Consider the following 25,733-nt stretch of genomic DNA (forward strand, 5'->3'; position numbering starts at 1 on the left):
ATCAAAATAAGAAAGTCATCCATGCTACTCCTAGTTTACACACAGAAGAGATGGTCCCATTCTCAACTAGGTCACTGGATAAAAAGGGGTAATTCTGAATTCTGAACAGCAGAACAACAATGAAGAAGCTGTTCAAATATGTACATCCAGAGAACTGAAAGAGTTAAAATCTGTGTACCTTTATTTAAAACTTCACATAAACCTCAACACTCTCGTGTTTCAAGAGGAAAGTTTGCTGCTCAGTCAATCTAGGAAGTTCTGAAGTAATTTCAATTAGCACTGTTTCTAACAGCTTTGATATTAAAGTGATTATTTGATATAACCCAGTGGGCTACCCTACTCTGGTGCATTCCAATTAAATCTCTAACAAGTCAAATCTCTAGCCATCATTAAAAAGAAGTCCTAAAATAGAAGCATCATTTTAATATTCTCTTCATATTTTCAGAAATAGGAAAAAGCTGTAGAGTGACTGTAATTGAAATAACGTTGCTGATAAACTGACCAAAGACTTTGAGAGCTTTAGCAGTGATTTCTGTAGACTCGTGGCCTATTGTATTTAAAATATCCTGAAGCAGAGGAATTGGGTTTTAAATGTATTACACAAATTACAGAGAAAGATACTGAAATCACGATCACCACTCATTAGCCACTGACCTTGGAGTTTACCCCTACATCCAGAGCTTGCTGGGATGTTGGCATACCAAGTGAATTTGCAAGTTACAAAAGCTTACCTTTAACATTTCATTATTTGGTTGCTTTTTCCCCGGATTTCTGGACACTACCATAATTACATAACACTTGTAAACAGTACAAATAGTTTCAAAACAGCATCCATCTTGAAGCATGGAGATTTCACAGGATCCTGATGTTCCTGGAGCTTGAAAACCAGTAGGTTCGATTTGCAGTGGGCTATGTCAAGCCCTCAAAATAGGACCTAAATACGTTCATATAGGCGTAGTCATCAAAAACCAAAACAAAATAAAACAAATACTGTGTGTAGTCATCCATCTGATGACAGGATAGACCTAGTAAGAGTGTATGTATACGTATATGTGTCTAACCAAAGATCAAAGAAAGACAAAGTTTAATTTCAAGAAGTAACATTTCCCTAAAATGAAGCAGATACTTCTGAGAGGAACTGACTTGCAGTTGTACAGGGAAAGTCCTGAACTTTTAGTAACCTAAGGGACAAATAAAGTGATAGGACTTAAAACAGTTTAACTGTGCTTCAGAAATGGTTGTGTAGGTATCTAGTTATAATGCTGGAAACCAAAATATTTTTCCTCCATGGGGGATGCATAAGATAACTAGATAGCCCAGACACTACCCACTTACCTTTTATTAGAGGTGGGAAGGCCATCACAGAAAGAAACCTCTTAATAGACAAATATGGGAGACTCAGTTAAGCCAAACCATAAACACAGATAATTTCTCACTGAAACAGAGGGTAATAGTGAATGGGGTAACATCAGGCTGGTAACCCATCACTAGTGGGGTTCTGCAGGGCTCCATCTCAGCCCCTGTCCTCTTCAGCCTCTCCATAAATTACTTGGACACAGGATTAGAAGGCATACTAAGCAAGTTTGCAGATGACACAAAACTGGGAGGAGCTGTTGCCTCCCTCGAAGGCAGGGAGGCCCTGCAGAGAGACCTTGACAATTTAGAGGACTGGGCAATCAGCAACCATATGAAGTTCAACAAGGGAAAGTGTTGGATTTTGCACCTGGGATGGGGCAACCCCACATGTACATACAAACTGGGGAATGAGAGGTTGGAAAGCAGTGCCACAGAAAGTGATCTGGGGTTCCTGGTCAATGGCAAGTTGAATATGAGTCAGCAGTGCCCTGGCAGCCAGGAGGGCCAACTCTGTCCTGGGGGCCATCAGGTAAAGCATCGCCAGCCAGCTGAGGGAGGGGATTGTCCCACTTTGCTCTGCACTGGTGCGGCCTCACCTTGAATATTGTGTGCAGTTTTGGGCACCACAAGATACGAAAGATATTAAGCTATAACAGAGTGTTCAAAGGAGAGTAACAAAGATGGTGAAGGGCCTTGAGAGGAAGCCATATGAGGAGCAGCTCAGGTCACTTGGTCTGTTCAGCCTGGAGAAGAGGAGACTGAGGGGAGATCTCATCGTATTCTACGACTTTCTCTTGAGGGGAAGAGAAGGGAAAGGCACTGATCTCTTCTCTGTGGTGACCAGTGACAGGACCCAAGGGAATGGCCTGAAGTTGTGTCAGGGAAGGTTTAGGTTGGATATTAGAAGAAAGTTCTTCACCAAGAGGGTGGTTGTGTACTGGAACAGGCTCCCCAGGGAAGTGGTCACAGCACCAAGCCTCCTAGAGTTCCAGAAGTGTCTGGATGATACTCTCAGGCACATGGTGTGACTTTTGGGGATGGTCTTGTGCAGGTCTAAGGGTTGGACTTAATGATTCTTGTTGGTCCCATCCAACTCACCATATTCTGTGATTCTGTGGAATTGCTAAGTTGACACAAAATTTGTATTTCCCTCAACTATATGAGATCAATACAGCACTATTCCTCAATAAAAAAGAGAAAAATATACCAGAATAGACACTGTTTCCAAAAACATTGATCATTGTAGTTGAACTAGGCAATATTCACAGTATTTCCACAACCAAGGATAAAACAGACTTATGTTTGCAGACAAGGTTCATGTTTGTATGGGTTACTTATTTTCTCATTGTTTACTAAGTAAACAATATGAATCTGCATGTTACAAGTCATATGGGTTTTCTGATAAGTAACTTCATTTTAGAAGCTTTGATATAAAAATCAGAGATCCCATCAGTTTCTGCCTCCTGGCCCTGAGACTTCCTAGTGGTAGGCAAAATGGCTTTTTCTTCTGTATTTCTTGTTTTCTTAGCTGGTCTGACATTTTGCTGCTCCGAAGCTTCACCAGCGGTAAGTGTCTCAGGATTTAAGTCCTTCTAATGATGTAGACCCAGCTTTTTCATTTTACTTTAATTAGTACAGGCAAAAAAATAGAATATTCTATTTTATTGCAATTATTTTGATTTCATAGTATATACTGGTTGTAGTTCTCTGCTGCTGCTCTTTTCTGGTTCTCCTTTCTCCTTCTCTAGTGACTAGCGAGAGGACTTTATGGTTACAGAAATAGCACTTGTCATTAGACATAGCAACTATACAAAACCCAATGAAAAACAAAAAAGGGAAAAACTATCATATTCACTACACAAAAAACCTCGAGCCTGTTGAAAAGTAACTAATAGCCTTCATAACATGATGAGCAAGCTGTGTCATGAGAGATGTCATTTCCAGTTGCGAGACCGTTGCTGCAGAAAGGCCTTCTCTAGACTTCTGCTCTATCCAATACAGCTCAACCTGATGTAAGCAAAAAGGGATCTCAAGACTCATTGAGGCAAGGAAAGAACAGAGTCAAAGTCAGGATCTTCTTCCAGAGGGCTCATTTACTCCAGCAAATTAAGCTAGCAACACAGATGTCTCAGTCTGAAATTCTCCTACAACAGCCTCATCTCTCTCGTCATGTTTCCTCGCAAGCTCTGATCTTTGGGAAAATTAATAACTGACCAAGCTTGTTGAGGAATTAAGACTTTCATTGAGCTCCCAGGGTGTAAAAGCCAGGAAAATCAGTAGTAGCAGCGCAGCCCTCCTTGCCAAGGTCTCACAAGAAACACTAGTGAGTCCCTGCATTCCAGAAAGGGAGTGTGAGGAGTCTAGGCATACAGGCACTATAGATATATGCTGATACACTGGTGGGATACAGGGCAGGGATACAGGCCAATGGGATGTTCAGTACATCCCAGACCGTAAGAGGGGGTGAAAGAGAGGGCTCTTAGTTTTTAACAATCTACATCACGATTCATTTTGCAACGATTACATGGATATCAGTGACTGCTATTTTGAGACCATCCCTGATTAGTACCTTCTACAAAGCTCTATTTTCTCACTTTTCATCTGTAGAATCAGGTAATGGGAAGTCAAAGCCCTGATTCAACTCTGTCTTTGAATAGCTAAAACATCAGGGCATAATCACTACTTGTGATGAACACGTTGGGAGTGAAACATGTCATCTTAGAAGGAAGGTTTTCCTCTCCTATCCCTGTATAGGTGCCAGGGCTGACAAATCTGATTCAACATGCTGTTAGGGAAGAGTCTGTATGTGGTGCTTATCAAGTTTACAGTAGAATTAAGAAAATGGCAACAAGAGGTATCTCAACTCCAGAAAACTGTGCTCAAATTGCCACTTCAAAATACAGAGGAAGACTTGACAGATTTTTAAACAGTCCTACTACCTTTGATGGTTTATTTCCTGTTGAAGCCACAGTTTAGTTACAACTTCACGCTAGAGATGATGTGTAGCTAAGCCATGCCAAAGAGAAAACAGAAATGTATCTCACAGCCGCAGTGCCTCCCTAGTGTACATGGCTACACGCACAACAGCTCCTGACATCTTCCTCCCTGGCTCCACCGTATCCAGTCCCCAGAAAGATTCAGGTTATGTTTCTGCAGTATACAGTGATTTTGTTGTTAAAAATATGGTCTCTGCTGTAGATCTGAAGAATAATACTCATTACTGCTTTAAGATGCACCATCGCATACCCTTCTTGCAACATAAAAATTCTCTCTTCCTATTGAAGGACTCTCCTGACTACAAGCATCCTCTTTACATAAGAGTTCTGGATTCACTCCGAGGAACTCCAGCTCCAAATGTTCCAGTTAAGTTATATAAAGAAGCTGCAGATGGATCTTGGGAACTGTTAAATTCAAAGTAAGTCATATTAAAATAATGAGTGAAAGACAGGAAAGGCAGTGGGAAGACGCAAAATAGTTGAAAGACCAGTTCCACATTCTCTTAACGTGAGATGTCTTTTTTGCTCACAGGAAAGATTACGTACTATCGAATTAATTTGCTGCAGACTGTCTTTTAAATGTACTACAGCTTCAACTACCAAAATGGGTTTATAATGCTTTATAATTCCTATGAGCACAAGGAAGTAAACTACCCTTTAATTCTATCATTGCTTCTTCTTCCATTTCATTACAAAGGTTTATATTACTTATAGTTTGAAACCAAGACTCTGGTTGGAAATCCTGCCTTTACTGGCTGTTTTCCTTCTTTCTAAATGGATTTGCACTTTATACAACATCACAGTTTTAAACTGTTTTGAACATTTCCCACATCATATTTGATAGCCTTCTTTACTTCAAGACAAAGGACTCGGACAAAAGGAGAACATTTGGGGATAAAGCTTTCTCACCTCCTCCCCCACAAAGAAGGAATCACATCTCAAATAACAAAAAGAATCTCCACATATTTAAATATTGCCATGTCTTTAAAAGAATTTAATTGTAGAATTTCAAGTGTATATATTAACACTTTAAAAACTCAAAAGCAATTTTCATTTCAAGTATAATCTGAAATGAAATTGGAAATATTCTTAGGGGATACACAGAATGAACATTCTTTATTCAACAAGCAATATTCCACTTCCACACTTACCTCATCAAGATAGTTGCAAAGTCTCGACAGAGACCTTTCCAGGTATGTTAACAGTCTATTTCACAGGGGGAAAAAAGTGAGAAAGGGCTCCTAAAGGGCTAAAGCTGGCATAGCACAGGAATTTCAAAAGTGGGATCCCAGACTCAGATGCATTTCTAGAAATTCCATAAGAAACTGTACATAAGTGGTTCTTTGGTGACATGGAGCAGTGGGCTGGCAGACGCAACACTGCTCCTACATGCGTCCTTGAAAAATACAGCTACAGTGAAGGCCACACATAATTAATTGTACAAGGTGGGGAAAGCAATCTATTTATGTTGTCCTACTTAAATTGCCCCACACCCCTCAAGTGAGAAGACAACTTCACACATATTCTGTCACTGGAAGTGCTTGATATTTTCCAGTAAGAGAGTGTTCAGTTTACTTATCTTCAAATTTGAGCTTAGAGACTTTATAGGAAGACACTCATCTAAACAGCTGGATGTTGACTGAAGCCTTAATATCTGAAACAAAGAGCAAAGTAACGTCAAGATAAGCTACGCAACAGTCATGCTAATACTAAATCAACCCCTCCAGCCTTAATAATTGGTAAATAATTGAATGCTAGCAAGAGATTCTGAAATAAATGTTCACAATTAAAGACATATTTGGTATTATCTGAGAAAGCTTACTAGAGAAGTGACCGGTTATCTAGCAATGATCCATCTTCGACAAAGAAAAATAGTGACAACTGAATGGATAAAAACGTTCTGATAACTGACTACAGAGCATCTTGTAAAATACAAATGGTGTTCTATCACTTTGTAATTATAAGCTACATTAAAGAACAAATCCTAAGTAATGCTATGGACAATGACTTATTTTTTCCCTCTGCATGCAATTTGAATCAAATATGTTCAGAAAAAGATCTGGCAGTTATAACACAAAACAGTGGTAGTAGTAAACTTTAGTAAAGTCAGATGTTGGCAGTTCTGATATTTGCAGATAACCTATCTAATAAAAAACTAATATTATAAAATTTATTTCACAGAAATAGGTTTCAAACAAAGAGACATGACTGAGAGACAGCATAATTGCAATATTGCTTCTGGAACCCTAAATGGGTTCAAAAATGTACAGCTTCAAGCCAGTAGTAGGGCTTTGGATAGCACTGATAGCATCTGCAAACCAAACAAACCCATCTGTTTGTTGAGGATAGAAAACTAACTGGCCAACACAAACTGTAGGGAATTCCATAAGGCTACACTGTCAGCTGACCTAAGGTCATTCATTTCAAATAGCAGGTCTCAAATTTCTAATAGCCAACTGCAAAAAATATTTATACTGATAAAACAACTCAATATATTTAAATAAGAAAGAAAAAGATGGAAAAATCAGGAGAGTTGACCCTACTTGGTTGTACAGTAAGTGCATCATAGAGCTTCCACATTGCTTACAGCAGTGGTGAAGTTTTCCCTCTGAGCAGTTTCATTTAATTAACTCCAAGACTCTGCCAAGAGTCTGTGAACAATAATGCCAGTTTTTGGCTCACTCCCAAACCATGCAGAGTAGTGACATGGCAGGTAGCCATCTGCTGTGGTCATTGTGGAAGTAGCAAATGCCAAGATAAGCTCTGAAGCATCCATAATACAGATGGACATAAGCCATTCCAGATCAATAGAAGTATTCATCATATTACTTAAGCTAGGCATCGCTCAAGTTCAATTGCTAAAAACTGCATCTTTCTCGGGTTTTGACCAAAATATAAAAGTGTGTTCTTCTACTACCACACAGACAAACCAATGACAAGGGAGGTCTCCCTGAGCTTACAACTAAAGAACAATTTGGAGCAGGAATATACAAGGTTGAGTTAGACACGACCTCTTATTGGAAGAATATGGGTTTGAATGCCTTCCACCACCATGTTGATGTGAGTATTCATTTTCTCCTGTACTTCAGTTGCAAAGAATAAAGCTACTTAATATGTCTATGCTTTAGTTACTAAGTACACACATTGATTATAAAGTATTTTCATGTCGACACTTCAAATCCACAGTCTCAAAGCTTTGTAACAACGTACTCATGACAGAGCCTAGTTACTCAAATAAGCTCTTAGATGCGTTACTTACGAGAGGATTTCCATCGTTCTACCTCTGCTTATGCCTGAGATTCTTTTTGTGACTACTCCAAACACTTGAGAGAGAACAGGTAGAGTACTCTGTTAAGGCTCCTGGGAAAAGAATTTGTCTGCCTTTTGGACCCAGTATTTCTATGGCTACAGAAAAAGTTTCTAATTTGGATTTTTAAAGATAATGGAAGTATATACTGTGTTCTGGATGCTTGGATCCTCAGTTTACAACAGAAAGAAAAAGTATAACATGTCTTTTTGATTTGCGTGGGACAAATAAATTGGTTAGAGAAGGTGGTCCAAACTAGGTACCAAGGGAGGTCTGCTGCAGGATTTGGGACTCCTTGGGGACTGTCCCCTTCCCCTCCACAGCACCAGGGCTTTCCTATGACCTTTCAAGAGTAGCAGTTCTAAATTAGTTGTTTGATGGACTGTGACAGATCTGCTCAGCCATTCCTCATCTCCTTGGAGAAAAGCTGAAAAACATCTGGGTTTGGTTTCTGCCTCCCTGAAACAGATGAAAGATGAAATTCTTATACTTGACAATAATGAAGGTTAATGCTGGATAGCCTTGCCTACTGTGATAACTGAACTAAAAGAGGGAAGATAAAAGATTTACAGCATGCAAATAAACTGATTATATATCAAGATGATGTTTAAGTCTACATTTGAGACTAGAAATTAATTTAATCTAGATTACAAGAGCCTTCTTTCTTAAAAATAAACCTCAGTAGGGATCATGTTTTGCTCAGCTCACTTGTTTTTTCATATGCATCTTTTCTATTAATGTTGAAGGGAGCACAAGTTGATACACAGACTGTATCAAACTGTGTCTATTTTAAAAATTGACACCTCTCATCTCACAACACAAAATAATGTACTATGTAGAGTGAGAAATCAAAGAACAGGACATGTGCTGATCGGGGAGATGTTAATGGGGCTGTGGTAAATCATTCATATGTAAGGTTATTCTCATACTGTGGCCAAAGAACTAATGCAGTCCTTCTCTAACTAGTACATTTGGAAGTAGAACTAAAGAAACTCATTGTTTCATACTTTGGCCTAACAATAATTACTGTCACAGTGTTTATTTCTGTTCCTCGAAGTTCAGACTTCATAAGAGCAACACAAATATTCAAACACTTGAAAGAATGGGCATTCCATTTTGGTTTTTTTTTTAAATAAAGACAATTTGGATAATAAATATATTTTACATTTTAAATAATGTGATATTCGCACTTTTAATAAAGAATATTTAACCAGTGGAAAAACTGTATGTTACAAGAGTCACAGTTCAGAGTGAGAATATTTCTGAAGTGTTGTGTGAAGTTACATAAAATGGTCACAATGGTTCCATTTAGGCTTGTATCTAGAGATCACTTCTCATTTGTCTTATATTTGCTTTTTCTTTTTCCAGGTGGTGTTCACAGCTAATGATGCTGGTTATCGACATTACTCCGTTGTTTTTGTCCTTAGTCCCTTTTCTTCCTCAACTACAGCAGTAGTTAGTGAGCCAGTGGAATAGAAGCTGATATTAAGCATGAAAATTCATACGTGAGAATTAAAACTTCCATAAATGATAAGAACTTAGTATCTGATTGTATCAACAGCTATAAGATTTCACAGTAAATCACTGTATTTCTGTATTCTGTCAGTACAACTTCAGAACAAAAGTTTAGGGTTTGAAAAACAAAATAAGCTCAGGAAAAAATGTATTCAAATTCCATTACTGAAACTCTGAGAATAAACCAAAGACTTGCATGAAGTTAATAAACTACATTTCTTTTTGCAAAGGAGGTGAATAAAACACATCTGAAAGGTGTCTCATGAAAAGTAAGCAAATACAATCCACAACTACCATCTCCTATACTTTGTCACTGAAGCCCACAACAGATGAAGTCACATGGGATTACTTACTCAGGGCCCCACATAATTATCAGATAAAGTCACCTCTCAATTCTGATTTTTGAGATATAGAAGTAAAAGCAGCTTAAAAGTAACAGCAAGGTGGAACAGCGTTTAAGGATTCTAACTACGCTACACATACTTAAAAGGCCTTCTTTCCTGTTTTACAATATATCATACCTGGTGACACTTCCAAGGAGAGTCCATAGCCAGTGTTTCAGAAAAGCATACCTGAAGAAGTTTATTCATTTACTTTCAGAAAATTCTGAAAAATAATTTGTCTCCAGCTGAAGTACCCCCCAAAATTACTTGCATATCTCTAACCACCTGACACTTTAATAGCTGTAAGGTACAAATAAAAATAAGGATAACTGATGATTCCTGAGAAAACCAATTTCCTATTTAATGTCAGGAGAAATATGGATGAATCCTTCTATTCCCATTCTAGTAATCCATATATAAGGAAGAAAGATTACGATATTCAACAGAATAGCGAGTCTTGGGAAAGTATGCAAAAATATTGAGTCATTTAGCCTAACAAAATCAAAAGCTGAAAGCATATAAATACCAAAAAAAGGGAAAACACTTGGCTAGTCTAGCGCTTCATCCTGTCCCAGCCCAACCTGATATATTAGACAGGTGTAATCCTTCCTTTTTCTGTTACTTTGGGGTTCTGAGCACTAGAAAAATGAGCACTTTGTCTAGAAACAAAACACAAAGATGATATGTTTTCCACAGAACCTCAGAATAAACAAACCAACACAATCTTTAGAACATTATATTTCATAAAAGACAATGATAAAAAAGTACAAACATTTTCATGAACAACAAAAATAATAAAAAAAAAAGCTATGATAGTACACAGGAAATTCCCAGTATTTGTTTCAGTGCATTTCTCATTAAGCCTATCTCATATACCTCTACAAATAAAATAATCTTAGGTACACTTCCTCTTGCTGATATGCAATGGATCCTTTCAGTTTTTTTAATGAACTGGCTCATTAGTGACCCACCACAACACAGTCATTAGTAAACGTAACAATAGAAAAATAGACTGTCAAGATCCAAAAAGGGGCATTTTGCACTTGCCTTTCAATATACTGTCTATTGCAAAATGGACTTTATGTTTTATATGCTCCGACTTAAATTTAATATATAGAAAATGGGCTTAAGAGTATCTTAGCATATCAACCAGATTCCAATCTTAATACTTCTGTAACGGTTTTACTTGTTAGTTTGCAAGACCTTTAGAATCTTGTAAAAGACACCCTTTTTCCTCTCCCTCCATGTTCCCTCCTTGAAAAGATGTCCTTAATTTGCACTGTCAGCAATGCAAAAGCCAATGTGATTGGCTTCTTTCTACATTTTACAAGAATCATGAAAATATCAAAAGGAATGTGCACAACTCTTAGTTCTGCATCATATTTATTTTGTTTGAAGGCACTGTCTATGTTAAAATTCACTACAGAATAGTACTGAGTTCAAGCAGGTAGTATACAAACACTATTGTGATGTAATTTAAGATGGCAACTTTTAAAACTTCCCAACAAAATGATAAAAGGTACTTAGGGAATAGTGTTGGTCAGCAATTCATAATTTAACATCCATCACTTTGGGCACCAAAATGTAAACGTTTTAAGAACTCAGGTATATGTCACAATTCATTCACGTACTGGTTTAAATCACATTTTTCTAGGACCATACATGATCAATCACTTAAAGCTGTAAAGTTATATTAGTTCAGCCACAGCAAATGTGTAATATAGTATGTATATATGTAAGTATATATACATATATATGAATTAGATTTTTTTTAAAATTGCACATAAATTTCACAGAATGCCTAACAAATGGGCACAAAAGCATGCTTCAGAAAACAGTACAGACCTATGGTACCAAAGGATGCTTCATAATCATAGGTGTGAAACTGAAGGTGAAATTGTACTGAAAACCAGAAATCACATCAAAATTACATCAAGGATTTAAAAATTTATTCAACTGTTCTTAAAGAATAGTATTAGTCTGCTATGAAATGACTAATTTTATTTTGAAGATATAATTGTTCATACACTGTATTATCTCCCCTTCAAAATGTTCTATATAATCAGTTATAGAAAAATCTATTGGGAGGTGATTGAACCACTTCAGCATGCTTTTGAAGGATGTTTTCTTCACTTTATGCTTTTAGATATTTTCACTGTATTACCTCATTCCTAAAGCATATTAGATTAACTGGCAGATTTTAAGGTAATTCCAATATGGTATAAAATATCCCTTACGATTGTTCTCAACTACTTAAATTAAATAATTGTATTTCTACTAAATATTCGGGACGTCTACAACTAAGCTCATAACTTCACTGAAGAATGGCTAAGGGCAGAATTTGCTGCTGTGATGCCAAAGTAATAAAAGATGTTTAAGGCAAACTTAAAATATACAAAGCACCACACCATCTGTGGCAGCAATTCAGGAAACCAACACATAGTAATGACTTAAAGTTAGTATTCTTTGTCAACACTCTTGAAGAACACTCTATGGATAAACAATCCTTATTATATATACTGCTTCCCATTCTCCATGGGAGCAGAAGTCAGTCTTTGGTTCCTAAGGAGTTGAGTAACCTTGACAAACAAAACACTTTAGTAGATCTTGGTCAATATCTTTGCATTAACATAGAAAATAAATCACCTGGCCCTTTCCCTTAGTATCAATAAGGGATGTAAAAAAATATTAGGAAAAGATAATAATGCTTAGCAGTGGAATACTTTTCGGTAGCATAACAATACAAGCAAAGAGAAAATAAGAAGATACATTTTTCATTTTAAGTTGAGGAGAGAGGCTCATAGTTACTCATACATATAACACCACAAAAATAGAGAAACAGACAGGACCAATCCTTAGCAGGACTGCACAACCTCAATCTCACTGACAGTCATCGACTCGAGGATACTTAGTGCATCACAGAAGCACGAAGCACCCTGCCAGAATAGGCCCTCAAATAGCTATATTGAATAATGTACTATGAGTGGAATTTTAAAAAGCACTTGGGATTGGCCTGCTTTCAGTTCCGCTTTCGGCATCATCGTCCCCATCAGCAGAACAGTGTGACCAACACCGTGGTTCTGAAAATCCCACACTGCAAGCATTAGAACTATTAGAACTATGTTTTATTATTCTCTTAAAAATCTAACTTTGATATTCTTCCAATGAAGACACATTTTTGGCTCTTCTGATTTTGGAGGAATAAAAGTGCTGTTTACTAGGATTCTTTTTTTTTTTTGAAAAAGAACAATACCAAAATACTGTACGCATTCAGACACATTGTTTTAGGCAATAAAATCCCTGACATTGACACAAGTGGCACACTTGGAAACAGTTAGAGTTCCTGTAGATCATAATATGCAACAAGCGCAAGATCTTCTGTAATACACATGCAATATGCATATAAATAGACTTTAGATGGCAGGCAGGGTATCATACAATTTTGCTGGCAATAAATAAAATTAAAAGCTTTTTTCCTAGCAAGTTCATATATGAAATTGATTTTTCTATATAGATATGCAGGAGGCCTAGAGCTCAAAACTAGTATAACAGTTTACAGTCATAGCTGGCCAACAATTAATATTTCCTTCATTTTACATAAGGTATAACCTTTTTACAAGCATACTTACATTTTACACTTGTTCTTTCATGCTAATAAAAACATTCCTATAGAATTCAAACAAGAACACACTCAAATACATACTGAAGCATAAAATATTGAACAATTGAAAAGCAATGTACACACATTCATTTACATCACATATTTACAAAACACATTTAAAAAGAAACAAGAGCATTCATTTAAATACGAGGGAGGTGGCAGTTTAGTATAAAAAAATTCCTGGAAGAGGCTTCTGTCCTTACTTCCAGAGAAGCTACAAGTCTGTTTCCTACAGTCTATTTAGTTGAATGGTTAAGACAGAGAATATGAAGAGTGAAGGCTTGAACAGTAGTCTCATGCTGTAAACATCTGAGTGGTAGCTGCTGGCTTTTCTTTCAGAACAAAATGCATGGTACATACAATAATTTCTCATCTCAAATATGCATCATCAAATGGTCAAAAAACTCTAATTCTAAACTGCTGTTTGTTGGGTTTGTTTTGGTTTGGTTTACAGTGTCTATTAGTAGCTTCCAGTGTTAAAAGTTTATTCTGGTAAGGTAGCTTGTCATTCCACTTCCATCAATAGTCTCTAACAGGAGCAAGTTCTGGTATGAGATTAACAGTTATATTTTTATACAATCTACTGACAAGTATTTTAGGAGTATATACTAAATTGTTCAATCCATCAATATACTGACGTTCTCTGGAATACCTCAGAAGTTTATATCTGCAGAGGGAGTTGGAAGAAGAAAATATGAGAAAGATTTGCAAGAAACAATTTAATTATGTCAGACACGACACTGTGACAGTCATTTCATTTTGAAATACATCTTCAGTTCTCAAACTACCTTTCTGCCCTTTGAAATTACCAAATTACCTACCTAAGCTTTGAAAGTAAGATTTTAAAGATTTTTAATACATTTAGATTTTACGGTCACATACACAAGTCAATATTAAGACTAAATAACAAAGCAGGCATTTAATATGTATACTTTTTATGGTCCCAAACTAAGCAGATTTTTAAACATTATTCAATTTCTTCATGCTGTTTTGTAATAAAACTCAACTGGGGAGCTCAGGGAAATATTTAGAAACCTTCACTGGTCATCATTACACATTTAAATGCCTAAATTGTTTTTCATTTCATTCTTAAGACTCCCGCATTTGCAAACATCTAAATTTGAAGTGATTAAAAAAACTGGTTCCCCTCCACCAAATTACCAATTTATACATTTTAGTTTCATATAACAGATTTACTCATGTCTACTGTACATGTCTATTTTAAAATTATGAATAAAACAGAAAAAAGATGTTCCCAGAAAGAGAAACCCACTGAAAACAGAATTGAGCAGTAATTCTAATTACCTGAGAACACACATCATAAACCCTCTATTTTGTGTTTCACATTCTAATTTTTACATTTAGCTCATCTGCTGCATTCTGGTTGCTATTCCAGTCTAGGGTAGCCAGAACCTACTGGCCACCTAAAGTGTTTTGCATGTTTGTGGCAAAAGAAAGGAATCCCAAAAGGAAAATTTATGTCAACGTATGCAGGAAATGAGAAGACCCACATCTCAGAAAATAATGAAAGGTGATGGAAGAAACCTATCCTTGAGGAGTTTTAAAGTCTGTTTTCATGCAGGAGTCGCTTGCCCTAGCTGTACTCTTTCCTTTTGAAAAATATCCAAATTAACCAACTGATGGAGCCCTGCCAGCACTAATGCCCAAACTATTATGAACAATAACATTCTGCATCAAAGATTAGGATGATAATATCTTCTGACACATAAAGCCAGTCTCTCTCACGGTTAAATAAGAAATATCTGAACAGCAAACATAACGTGTTTAAGACAGTATACAGTTTAGCACCAAATAACACTGATAAGCACTGACTGCTTATTCATATGCGTGGATATAAGAAAAAAATTTACATGTTTAGAGGTAGTATTTGAACATTTCTCTGTTATTCTTACCGTCCTAAAAACTGGACTTCACCTCTGTGATGATGAGGAATGGATTTGTACTTCCCTAAATCTCCCTCTGGTCTTGTTACATTGTATCCAGCATAGTGAACCCTGCGGTATAATACATTAACATTTGTAAAAACATCTTCTTAAAACTCTTCATACAAGTTATAGCAAAAGTGAAAAATATGCATCAACTATTTTAGAGTCAAGTCTTTGCATTCAGTGACATTCTCATCCTAAAAAACTCATAATACTCCTAAACCAACAGCTAAAAAAGCTGGCAAAACAAAGCACAAAATAATAATAATAATAATAATAACAACAATAACAACAACAACGACAATTTCATATTTGGTATTTCCTGCTTGTTCTTAAAGCTCAACAGCATAAAACCATTAAAACTGCAAGAAAAAAAGAATAAAAACAAATCTGCCCTTTAAAAGATACCTCTTTATCTATAAACTCATGGAGACACTTCATTTCAACAGATCAATTTGAACATTTTAGATATATTTACTGGGAGCAGTTCGCTGTCCATGAGCATTGCTGTCCATTGTCCAATCTGGGACTATCAATATATTCACAAATTAACCTCTCTCTCAAACACTGCTCCTAAGGCAGGAAACTCATCTACATGTCTCTGGGACGGTATTCCATAATGCTAGCAGCAAGGAAGATGTAAATTAAAGGCAACACACAGAAGACTAGAAGGAATGGGATTAAATATGCTTAGTGTTGTTAACTGTTGTTATATCTATTACAAGACCCATCTCTTAAAAACCTGCTAACTGTCCCCAGGCCAAGAAAAAGAACATCACACTTATGCCTTCAAATGGTGTAGTCTGATATTTCTGAAGCATACTCTTTAGAATTAGAATTTACTCATTTAAAACAAATTACAAAAAGGTAGCAAGTGACAGAAAAAAAGCACCTAATTGGTCTCAAAGGGTGGATACTACAGAACAGTCAGAAAGACCTAAGCGTTGAACACTCACCTGTTCCAAAGATCATCATCCTCTCCACCCCACCCCCAAAAGGCATTTGGAAAACCATTGATCTTCTTGAATTGCTCCACTGTCAGCCCACTTACACCACCGAAGAACTCATTGTATGGAAGGCTGAAAACAAAAGACAAATTCTATATTATTAGCTGAACTTTGATAGGTAGCCCTGTCTTTGAACAATACCTTTCCAAAAAAACAAAAACTCCAAACTAAGGACATGAACAGATGCTGAATGTATTCACTATGGGACACTAGTTGCTGGAAATTGTTGGCATTAAGTAACATACACCAAGTTGAACAAAAGGTTTCCAGTAAAGTCTGATTTGCATAAAAGGTGCTCTTACACTTTAGTATCACCAGATGAAACAAAAATCTATCCGTATTTCAGATGGCTCATTTAGACTCATAGCTGAAGTGTTAAGCGAAGCCCTGAAACTATTTGCATTTTGACACTATTCAACTCAACCCCCCCCCTTAATCAACTGAAAAATTACACATCAGTAATGCATCCATTAAATAATTTTAATTCATCACTATATTCTACAGAACTGTTAAAACTTGAAACAATTTAACAGTACATATTCAACTACAGTGAATGACATACTTATTTAAAAACTTTTTCCAGTTTTTAGAAGATAAAGTTTTAAATCAAAGGGATCTGCAGGCTTTTCTGTAAGCAACAGTAACTGCTACCATATATTATTAAGTAATAAGCAGTTGGCCAACATGAACAGCCACTGTACCTATTAACATACTAAGCCCCAGCCAATGTGATTTCCAGTCCTCAAAACACTTTGTCAATCTAAAAAAAAAAATAGAATATTTAAGTATCTATATTTACTACCATCAATATTGACTTGCATCCTTAACCCAGAAGCTGTTACAGTAAAGTGTGTTCCTCTTTCACAAGCAGCACGCCGCTTCATAAAATAAAAGTCTCTCAGGACATGCTTCCAAATCTGGAACTTTCAAGGAGTTAAGACTATCTACAAAAAGATTTACCATTGCTTAGGACACAATTGCCACACTGAAGGACAAATAACTCCAGAATGCAAGGGGGAAGAAAAAGAAATAGAGTCATGTAGCTTCTGATCTCTGTGGTAACACAGGATTGAACCAAATCTTAATAACTTTTGGGGAAGGTTGCTATTATAATCTCTTTCAACATTTAACTGAAATAAAAGGTGTTCTAACCCACCCCTCAGAAAAAACCCCCTACACATACCTCCAAAACAACCAACAAAAAAGCACCATCAACCCAAAACCAGAACCAACTGGAGTATGACAGTTAATGGCACTGTTTGAGGTTTTTATTCATATGTATGTATGTGTGTGCAGTACACATGCACTTTTTTTGTATATATACATAAACATATTTATTTTTGCATTTTAGAAATCTGGATTTATTTATACATTTATCAATTTTGTAAATACCTATTTAGACATTTTATAAATGTATACATAAATATATAAGGTGTTTTGTAAACACATATAAAGATAGATGACATCTCTTCTATATTTATATATGTTAATTTATATATTTTTAAATACATATGAAATCTTTAAACATTTGACTGCTGATTGGCTGACAGGCTCAAGTCCACAGACAGAGCTGTGGTTTCAATGCACTGGTTTTCATCTGTTAGTTGACCAGGTTGTCAACTCGATTAACTTCACCAATAAAGTTCAGGATAGCAAATACATGCATGTAGCAAGCAATAAGCTACAGCTTTATGTGAAGTGATTCAAAGAATGTCATGAGATAGCAAAATGTTAAAAAGCAAGTGACACATCATTAATGTAAAATGGTAGAAGGAAAGGAAGTAACAAAACTGCAGGTCCCATTACATTCATCGAATGTCAACAGAGACAATACAATAAACATAATGGTCTAGCAGTAAGAAAATCTCCTGCTTAAAAAGCAGTACGAAGCAGAAATAAATACCAGTTATGAGAAAATTAAGAAAGACCTTTTTCCTGTGGTATTTTGATGCAGATTATCTGCTTGTCTTTTGTAAAAGCCAGCACAAGGGCTTATATAGCCAGAAAAGATTTCTAGTAAGTTAGGTAAGCTTCTCCCCCTTGACACACAAACCTTTTCTTTTTTTTTTTAAGATCAACCTCACTGCAAAAAGTTCAACACCAGAAATTATAAATAATGCCTTCTAATTAGTAATATATCAAATGTAGACATTAAACTTAAATCTTCCTTTTAATAACTAAATATTAATTTCTGTAAACAGCATGGTAGGAGGATGTTTTATTGTTTTCTCCTCCTGCACTTATTGTCCCAAAATTCATACCTGTCTTAAAAATATTTCTGCGTATTTAAGAAACAGCATGAATAAAGCGTTACATACATGTACATGTATTTGTCCAGCTTTGCTGCAAAATGGCGTGGCATTTCTCCACATCCATAATAATTTCTGTCATTTTCAGGTAAGTGATCCACGTCATGAAATATTATGCAGTCCCAGACAGCATCCTTCATAGCCTCTTTGAAGCCAACATTAAAGAGCATTGCACGATTAAAAGGTTGTGTACCTGTCTTCAAACAGAAAACAAAGGAGATATTGTAAAAATCAAGAAGGGACAAAATTTCAATACTATGAGAAATACATATTCTAACCAACCCCCCTCCCCCAACACACACACACACAGAAGTATTAACAAAGATGCCTCTTTTGACCAGCTGGTTATGCTGGGTTTGATGCACCCCAGAATGGGGTTTGCCCTCCTGGCACACACTGCTGGCTCATGCTGAACCTCCTGCCAAACAACACCCCCCTACGTCTCTAAGCAGGGCTGCTCTCCAGTCACTCCTCTCCCAGTTTAAACTTGTGCCTGGCTTTACTTTGTCCTAGGTGCAGAATCCAGCATTTTGCCTTTTTAAATTTCATCCCATTAATCAGTGACCAATGCTCCAATTTATCTAGATCCCCCTGCATCCCATCCCTCAAAAGTCAACAGTACCTCTCAGTTTCATATCATCACCAAACTTGCTAATGGTGCGCTCAGCTCCTGCATCCACTGAACAGAACTGACCCTGGAATTGAGCCCTGAGGAACACTGCTAGAGACCTATTTTTTTTCCCCTTGAAAACTTCCAGTGACAACACATTCTAAGAGGCCATGTTACCTCTATAACATATCAGCCCGTATTTGAAGAAAAGCACAATATATCTGGCCACTGCTTAAACTGGGGAATGGAGATGAACTTTCCTTTTTCATTTAAGGGAGTAGAACAGTTGAGTAACAATTTCTAAATTCGAGATTCATCCAACTCTTGGTAAGAATATCAAATCCCTTTCAATAAGGGATCTTGAGAAATCACTTTTCAAGTAAATGCTGTTACCTGTTCAACAACATAGAAGGCAAATTCCAGACGTTGTTTCTGCAACATAGGTATCAGATGACGGAAAAAAATTGGAAGATGCTCATGGCGATTCCGAAAAGGAATAAGGATTGCCACCTTAAAAAATTACATATATATATATATACATATACATATAAAGCTATTGTATCAGCATTTTAAAATTTTAATATTTCAATACAGATCAAGTTTCCCGTGGCTTACCTAGGCTTTTCAACTTTCACATTTAAATTGGCTGGGTGTTTTACACTTTGGTTTCCGCTAGGAAAGCGTGTTGGAAATTTGCTCAAACAATTAAGAAAAAAATCTGAATAAAGTATAAATAAGATTTTCCTTTTATGTTACCTTTCTTCTAGTTATACTTCAAGCAACAGACACATAGGACAGGTTTGCCTCCATGTGATGAAATGTTTAGTAACCACAGTTAACGAGCCTTTAGAAGTCCCTGATAATCCATTTCAAATTTTTCTGAGTTATAGTTTCTTCTAGAGCACAGATGGCATAATACTTATACTATAACATAGTATATAATTTATTTATTTATATACATAAATAAATAAATATATGTCAGCAAAAGACTAAGTGCTTGCAATGGTAAACTGTTCTCATGTACCAAGAAGAAAAAATAAAACAAAACCGAAAATAAGCATCTCACCTTCCACCGTGGCTTACAGTCTTTTGGTTTCCAGTGCCCCCCTGGTTCAATGTCTAAATCTTTTGAAAAGAGTTGTTGAATTTCATCAAAACTAATTTCACTCATATTGACATCAATAAGGCCTCCTAAAGAGAGGACAAAAACCCTATTATTTATTCATTTCAATTAAGACAACTGATGTAACACTACATGTTACACCATAGACAAATGGCATCAGAAATTTGTAGTTACACTGCCTACGTATTACACTGGAGGACGATTTATACTCTCCTCCTAATATTCAATTTTTACAGAATGAATTTTTCAGTGTTTCCCAGTAAAAACAGTCCTTCCATAAGACCTATAAACAAAATACTCTTATCAGAGGACACAGAACAAGCAAAGTAATTTGAATTCTGTACCTATTACAGAAAATTAGGGTCACCTTTCATTTCAAGTACCACTCTGAACAATTCTACATTATCTGCACTACCGAACCTTTACTCAAATTCTCTGTGCCTTCCTACTGCACTTCCACATTAAAAGAAAATGCATCATCACTACACTAAACAAACTTCCTCCATTTAAATTCTAGATGATTATGCACATTTCATGTATAATCTTCATCCACTAACTCACCACTGTCTTCATCAAACCAATTCATAGCAGCTGACTAGATTTGAAAATTACCACCACTAGAACTAGTGAGCCTAATGGGAAAAGCATTCACAAAAGGCTATTGATGAGAGTGGAATTCAGTAAGTTATTGAATAAAGACCACAATATGGTTTTAAAAAAATCAGGTTAGTCCTTATTATGAGAAAGTACGAACACTTAGTTACTTGATAGCTAAAAGTTGTCAATCATTAGCTTATGTATGTGCAAAAATTTCAAAACCAGAAATAATGACTTACAGTAAATACCCTCAAAAGCAGTAGAAGGAATCGAGAAAATCTGGGGAGAAGAGTAGTGTAACACTTATTAACCAGAAACTCAAGTTGTTCTTCAGCAACTACTATGCTCTAGATCATCAAACAAAAATCTTGCAATAACTATCTGACAAAACACTATAAAATATCCTACTTATTTTTGTCTAAAAATTTAAATATTTTGGTGAGGGTTGGTGTTTCAAAGTCAGTCAAAGAAATCACTCCCATTTTCTCCCCTGTGCCCATACCAAAAAGATCCTATTTGTGTCAAAAGATTGCTTCGTGTCACTGAATTGACTAGTTATCTAAATCTTTTTGAAAAACGGAAATTTTTGGAACATACTAGGAATAACTATGGTTTTCAGAAGAAGGCAGAAGATACTGCAAGTTTTGGATATGATTAAATATAGTACTTCTTGTAAATGAAGAAGGTAACTTTTTAAAGTAAAATTATAGGGGGGAAAGTATCAAGAACAGTATAAAATGGAAATCTTTCAAGTGCAGATTTAAAGAAACCCACATTTATATAATTACTTTAGAAGAAAAAGTTAACCTGGCACTCACTATAAAAACATGTATAAATATATAACAGAACAAGTTAATCCTACAGAGATTTACATAAAAGTTTGAAAAGAATTAAAAATAATCATTAAAAAAAAAGCTTGGATAATAATTTTTGTTGTGTCTGAAACACTTCAATAACCTGAAAAAGAAATCTTACAAAATGTAGAATCAAGGTCAATCAACGAAGTAAATGAAAAAAATAAAAATCACTAAATCAATTTCAACTACCAAGAGATAGAGAAGCAAAAAGAGCCTTTCAGTTTATGTACAGAATCTAATAGGAAAAGAAAGATAAACAAAAGTCAATTACTACACCAGAAAAGGAAGACAATGACATACAATATGATGTGACTCAGATGGCTTAGTCTCCTGAGAAAAGTTTAGATGTGATCTAGCTGCTTACAGAGTTTAAATTTAAAATTAAAAAAAAAAAAAAATCAAATGGTAAAACAGCATTTAGATAAGGGAGGTGCTTCTAACTTCATGCAACATGAAGGAATTCCTTCTAGACTGTTTAAAAAGTAGCTATAGTAAAACCTGAAGTATTTGTACTAACTATCAAAAGTACACAGAAGGTGGGTGAATAGAATTCAGCACTTTTTCCCTGTCCTTGGTGGAGGCAGGAGAAGGCACCTCTGTAAGTATCTGGGCTTAGTATTCACTACTTCCATTAGTGTCTAGCAAGCTGCAATAAGATATATTTATACAACCCACAAAAAAAGAAAGCTGAGGAAGCAAAAAGCATTTTGAAGAAGAGAATCAGAAAGCAAAATGATTTCAACAAATCAGATACATACAGAAATCAATAGAGTGAAATTAATTTAAAAAAAAAAAAGAGTATGGATTGTTACCGAAAGAGAAATGAAGCATACAGAGACAAAACAAGAAATACCTGGCTATGCTGCAGTATCTAGAAAGATATTTTTACAGTTTATAATGCATTTCCTATTAATATGAGCTAATGCAATAAAATGCAATTGTACAAAAATAGCAAATCTCACCCTGGAATATGTTAACTGCTGTTATATGAAAGACAGAGAAGGTAATTACTACTTTCTTTTGTAACCAGGGTTTTACCCAGTTACAATGCTTTAAAAAGAAATCAAATTAGAAATAGTCTACAGTACAAAAAAATGAAGATGACAAGAGCTTTAGAAACTATGTAGTCTACAAAGGTTTCAATTATCAGTTTATCTACAAAGGAAGACAGACAGACTCTTGTACTGCTTCTATCTTGAAGTAGAGGTGTCTTGCTCATGAATTACAACAGCAGTGCTCAACCAGTGGGTTATAACCTGAAAGACTGAGTCACACACAAAATGCAATAGTTGTTCCTATCTTAAGAGCATATGTACTTGGGACAAAACATGATTTTACCATACTCCTTTCATGATATAAATTTGGGAAATTGATGTAAAGAAGAGAAGTTGACTTCTATAATAATCTTAGACTATTAAGCATGTCAAAATATACATGATCCAAGAATCCTTCTGCCCTGGCTATCTCAGGACTACCTACAACATTTCATTGCATTAAATGGTCTTCAGAGAAGACTGAGTTAAATTATAATTAAACACAAAGATGATGATTAAAAAGGTATACGCGAAAACCAAAGGGTGAAACATATATCCCTTTGTTGAACAGCAACTTATCCAGTGAATTACTGTCTATTAAAATTATTATTTCTCTATTAAATTAAACATGAAAGAGTAAGTACAAAGCAATTACTGACAAAAAAAAAAAAAAAGAAAAGATGGTAAAGAGAGAGCAGCAACAAGGAGACCTATAGAGAAATTCTAGTAGAATTATATATGGCAAACATGGCTGATAGCAACAATGGCAGAGCACAATGCTTCCCTACTCTGACAATTCTGAACACCTGGCAATTTAAAACAAACTGCCTCAAAGATTTAAGATAACACACCGTAAGTAAGCTGAGCTGTAAGGCACCTAAGTACCTTCTGACTTGCCTCATTCCTCCACTCCTGGACAACAGACTAACGCACAAGTAGAACCACTAGTTTTGAACTAATCTCATAGAATTCCAACTGCTTAATCCCTTGAAAGTGCCATTAAAAATACTAACTTATATGCATTTGTCAATTATTTGTTTATATGTAAAATATTATATAAAAATGTGATATTGAAAATCAAACCCCACGTCTGGAGGGAAACAGGCTGAAATAAGGATATTATCACACCGTGGGGCTAATTACTATGTGGCTTAAGACAGTTTACTATATGATTTTGTTTCATAAGAAACAGTAACTGATCTATACTTTTGGCTCCATGTCTGTATATTTAAAATGTTAAGAGACAAAGTTTAGAATCTGGCAGTATTGAAAAGACACACAGACAACATACACTGTTTCTGTATTCTTCAACAGATAAACTTCTCAGTCAAGATAAAAAAAAATTATCAGGGAAACTACATTATCCTAATAAAATCCACTATTTTTCTTTGAAGAAATAAGTCAATTCCATTTGGCTGTCAGCAACATTGTTGGTATGATATGGATCTGAACTGCTATATTAAATACTTAATTACTTGTTCATGCTGAATGACAACCCACAGATTAGGACAGCTGTTAGTCTAAGAGTTTAGAATTCTGGAATGCATCACAAATAGCTTCAGAAACTATTTGAAATTTACTCTCTTACAGATCGGTAGTTTAATTATTTGATTTTAGATACTGCAAGTAAAATAAACACATTAGTGTAACAGATACTGCCGGTTAGTAACAAACTCACTTCTAGTAACATATTTACACTTATTTCCAGAGAGTTGTTGATTCTTCTTCTCTAGCTGGTACATTCTGACACCAAATTAGACAGTTCTATTTAAGTAATTATCTTAGAGAGATTTACTAATGCTACCATTAGTTCTTCACTCAAAAGTACTGTCTGTCTACAAAACATTTACCAGAACTGAAGTAATTCAATGGATTACTGACTCAAGTTCTGATTTCTTCCAAATGCAGAGGCCAAAAAAAATATTTAATTGTCCTTTGCTTCCTACAGCAACTCCGATAATCTAACAACAGTTCCTAACAGAGAAAGAAGCTGAAAACTCAGTAGTGGTTTCTATGGAGGAAGTTTGTTTCAGTCAAGGGACTGCAATTTCATTGAGGTTAAATATCAGAACAATTTATAATAGCAAACTATCAATGGTGAAGGTCAATGTAAAGCAGTCAGCACCTGAACTGATTTGCCTCTTTCTTTTTAGTGTTTTAAGCAGGTCAGTATTTAACAGCTGTTAGGTACCTACCTAACCCTTCCTGGTTTTTAAGGATTGCTTTCTCTACAAGCTGGAGGAGAGCAATGTCCATAATTTTGTCTGAACCTGAACAATGGCAAGTTTGCAGGAAAGGGGAATTCACATGACAGCTTACAGTTTTTAACAAGAACTTTTAAGAATATTCCCAAACAAAGCTATACTTTTTTATAGCAAAGGAAGGACTCCTCTCTCTGAGCAGCAGAAGAAACAACCTGGATGAACTTACAGTAATCCTCATTCCCTGTCTCCCTATGCTGCTGGGGGAGAGGAGGTAGAACCTGAGAAGGAGGGAGGGGTGGAAAAGGTGTTTTTAAGATTTATTTCACTTCTCATTATCCCGCTCTGATTTTGTTAGTAATAAATTTAATTAATATCCCTATTTCAAGTCTGTTTTGCCCATGACAGTAATCAGTCAGTGATCTCCCCGTCCTTATCTCAACTCATTAATCCTTAGTTATAGTTTCTCTTTTCTGTCCAATTGGAGAGGGGAGAGATAAAGTGGCTGTGGTGGGTACCTGGCATCAAGCTAGGGTCACCCACTAAACCTGTTTAATAGCTTGGGATCTTAAACATCTGCATTTGAAAGTCTTATTTTAAAATTTCCTGAGGATCACAACTTTTCATTTGTTTTGTAAGTACTAATCCCTCATGGCAGGGCTTTGGCATTTTCTTACCTCTATCAATCCTCACTTCACTACACCATCCTGTTCAGTTTCCTACATATTGGTCTAATTGTGATTACCTGATAAAGATTTGAGAATTGGTTTCTGACTCAGGAATCTTTCTATTAGGAATACCATTTCAAAAAAGCAAATTTTTAACTATTCC

At 35.7% G+C, this 25,733-nt stretch overlaps 2 protein-coding genes across 4 annotated transcripts in view; one reads left to right on the forward strand and one right to left on the reverse strand.

The window, feature by feature from the left end:
• The window catches only part of B4GALT6 (beta-1,4-galactosyltransferase 6), a 69,125-nt gene that overhangs the window by 27,978 nt on the left and 15,414 nt on the right, over window positions 1–25,733 (reverse strand). For 2 of the 3 annotated variants that reach the window (XM_027749984.2, XM_027749963.2), the window contains exons 4-8: window positions 20,157–20,281; window positions 19,484–19,600; window positions 18,490–18,677; window positions 16,121–16,243; window positions 15,132–15,233 (exon numbers count right to left, since the gene is read on the reverse strand). In XM_027749984.2, the coding sequence (XP_027605785.1) occupies window positions 15,132–15,233; window positions 16,121–16,243; window positions 18,490–18,677; window positions 19,484–19,600; window positions 20,157–20,281 (655 nt within the window). Of the gene's footprint in view, window positions 1–10,279; window positions 13,886–15,131; window positions 15,234–16,120; window positions 16,244–18,489; window positions 18,678–19,483; window positions 19,601–20,156; window positions 20,282–25,733 lie in introns of those variants that run through there. The other variant, XM_027749956.2, reaches the window with a different exon arrangement.
• Window positions 2,814–9,432, forward strand: LOC114003254 (transthyretin). The gene is made up of 4 exons (XM_027750012.2): window positions 2,814–2,922; window positions 4,641–4,771; window positions 7,277–7,412; window positions 9,028–9,432. Exons 1-4 carry the CDS (start codon window positions 2,851–2,853, stop codon window positions 9,133–9,135), a joined length of 447 nt encoding a protein of 148 aa, XP_027605813.1. The 5' UTR covers window positions 2,814–2,850; the 3' UTR covers window positions 9,136–9,432.

The sequence above is a fragment of the Pipra filicauda genome, unplaced genomic scaffold, assembly GCF_003945595.2.
Source record: "Pipra filicauda isolate LSUMZ 115617 unplaced genomic scaffold, ASM394559v2 scaffold240_size1633699_pilon, whole genome shotgun sequence".
Classification (NCBI taxonomy): domain Eukaryota; kingdom Metazoa; phylum Chordata; class Aves; order Passeriformes; family Pipridae; genus Pipra; species Pipra filicauda.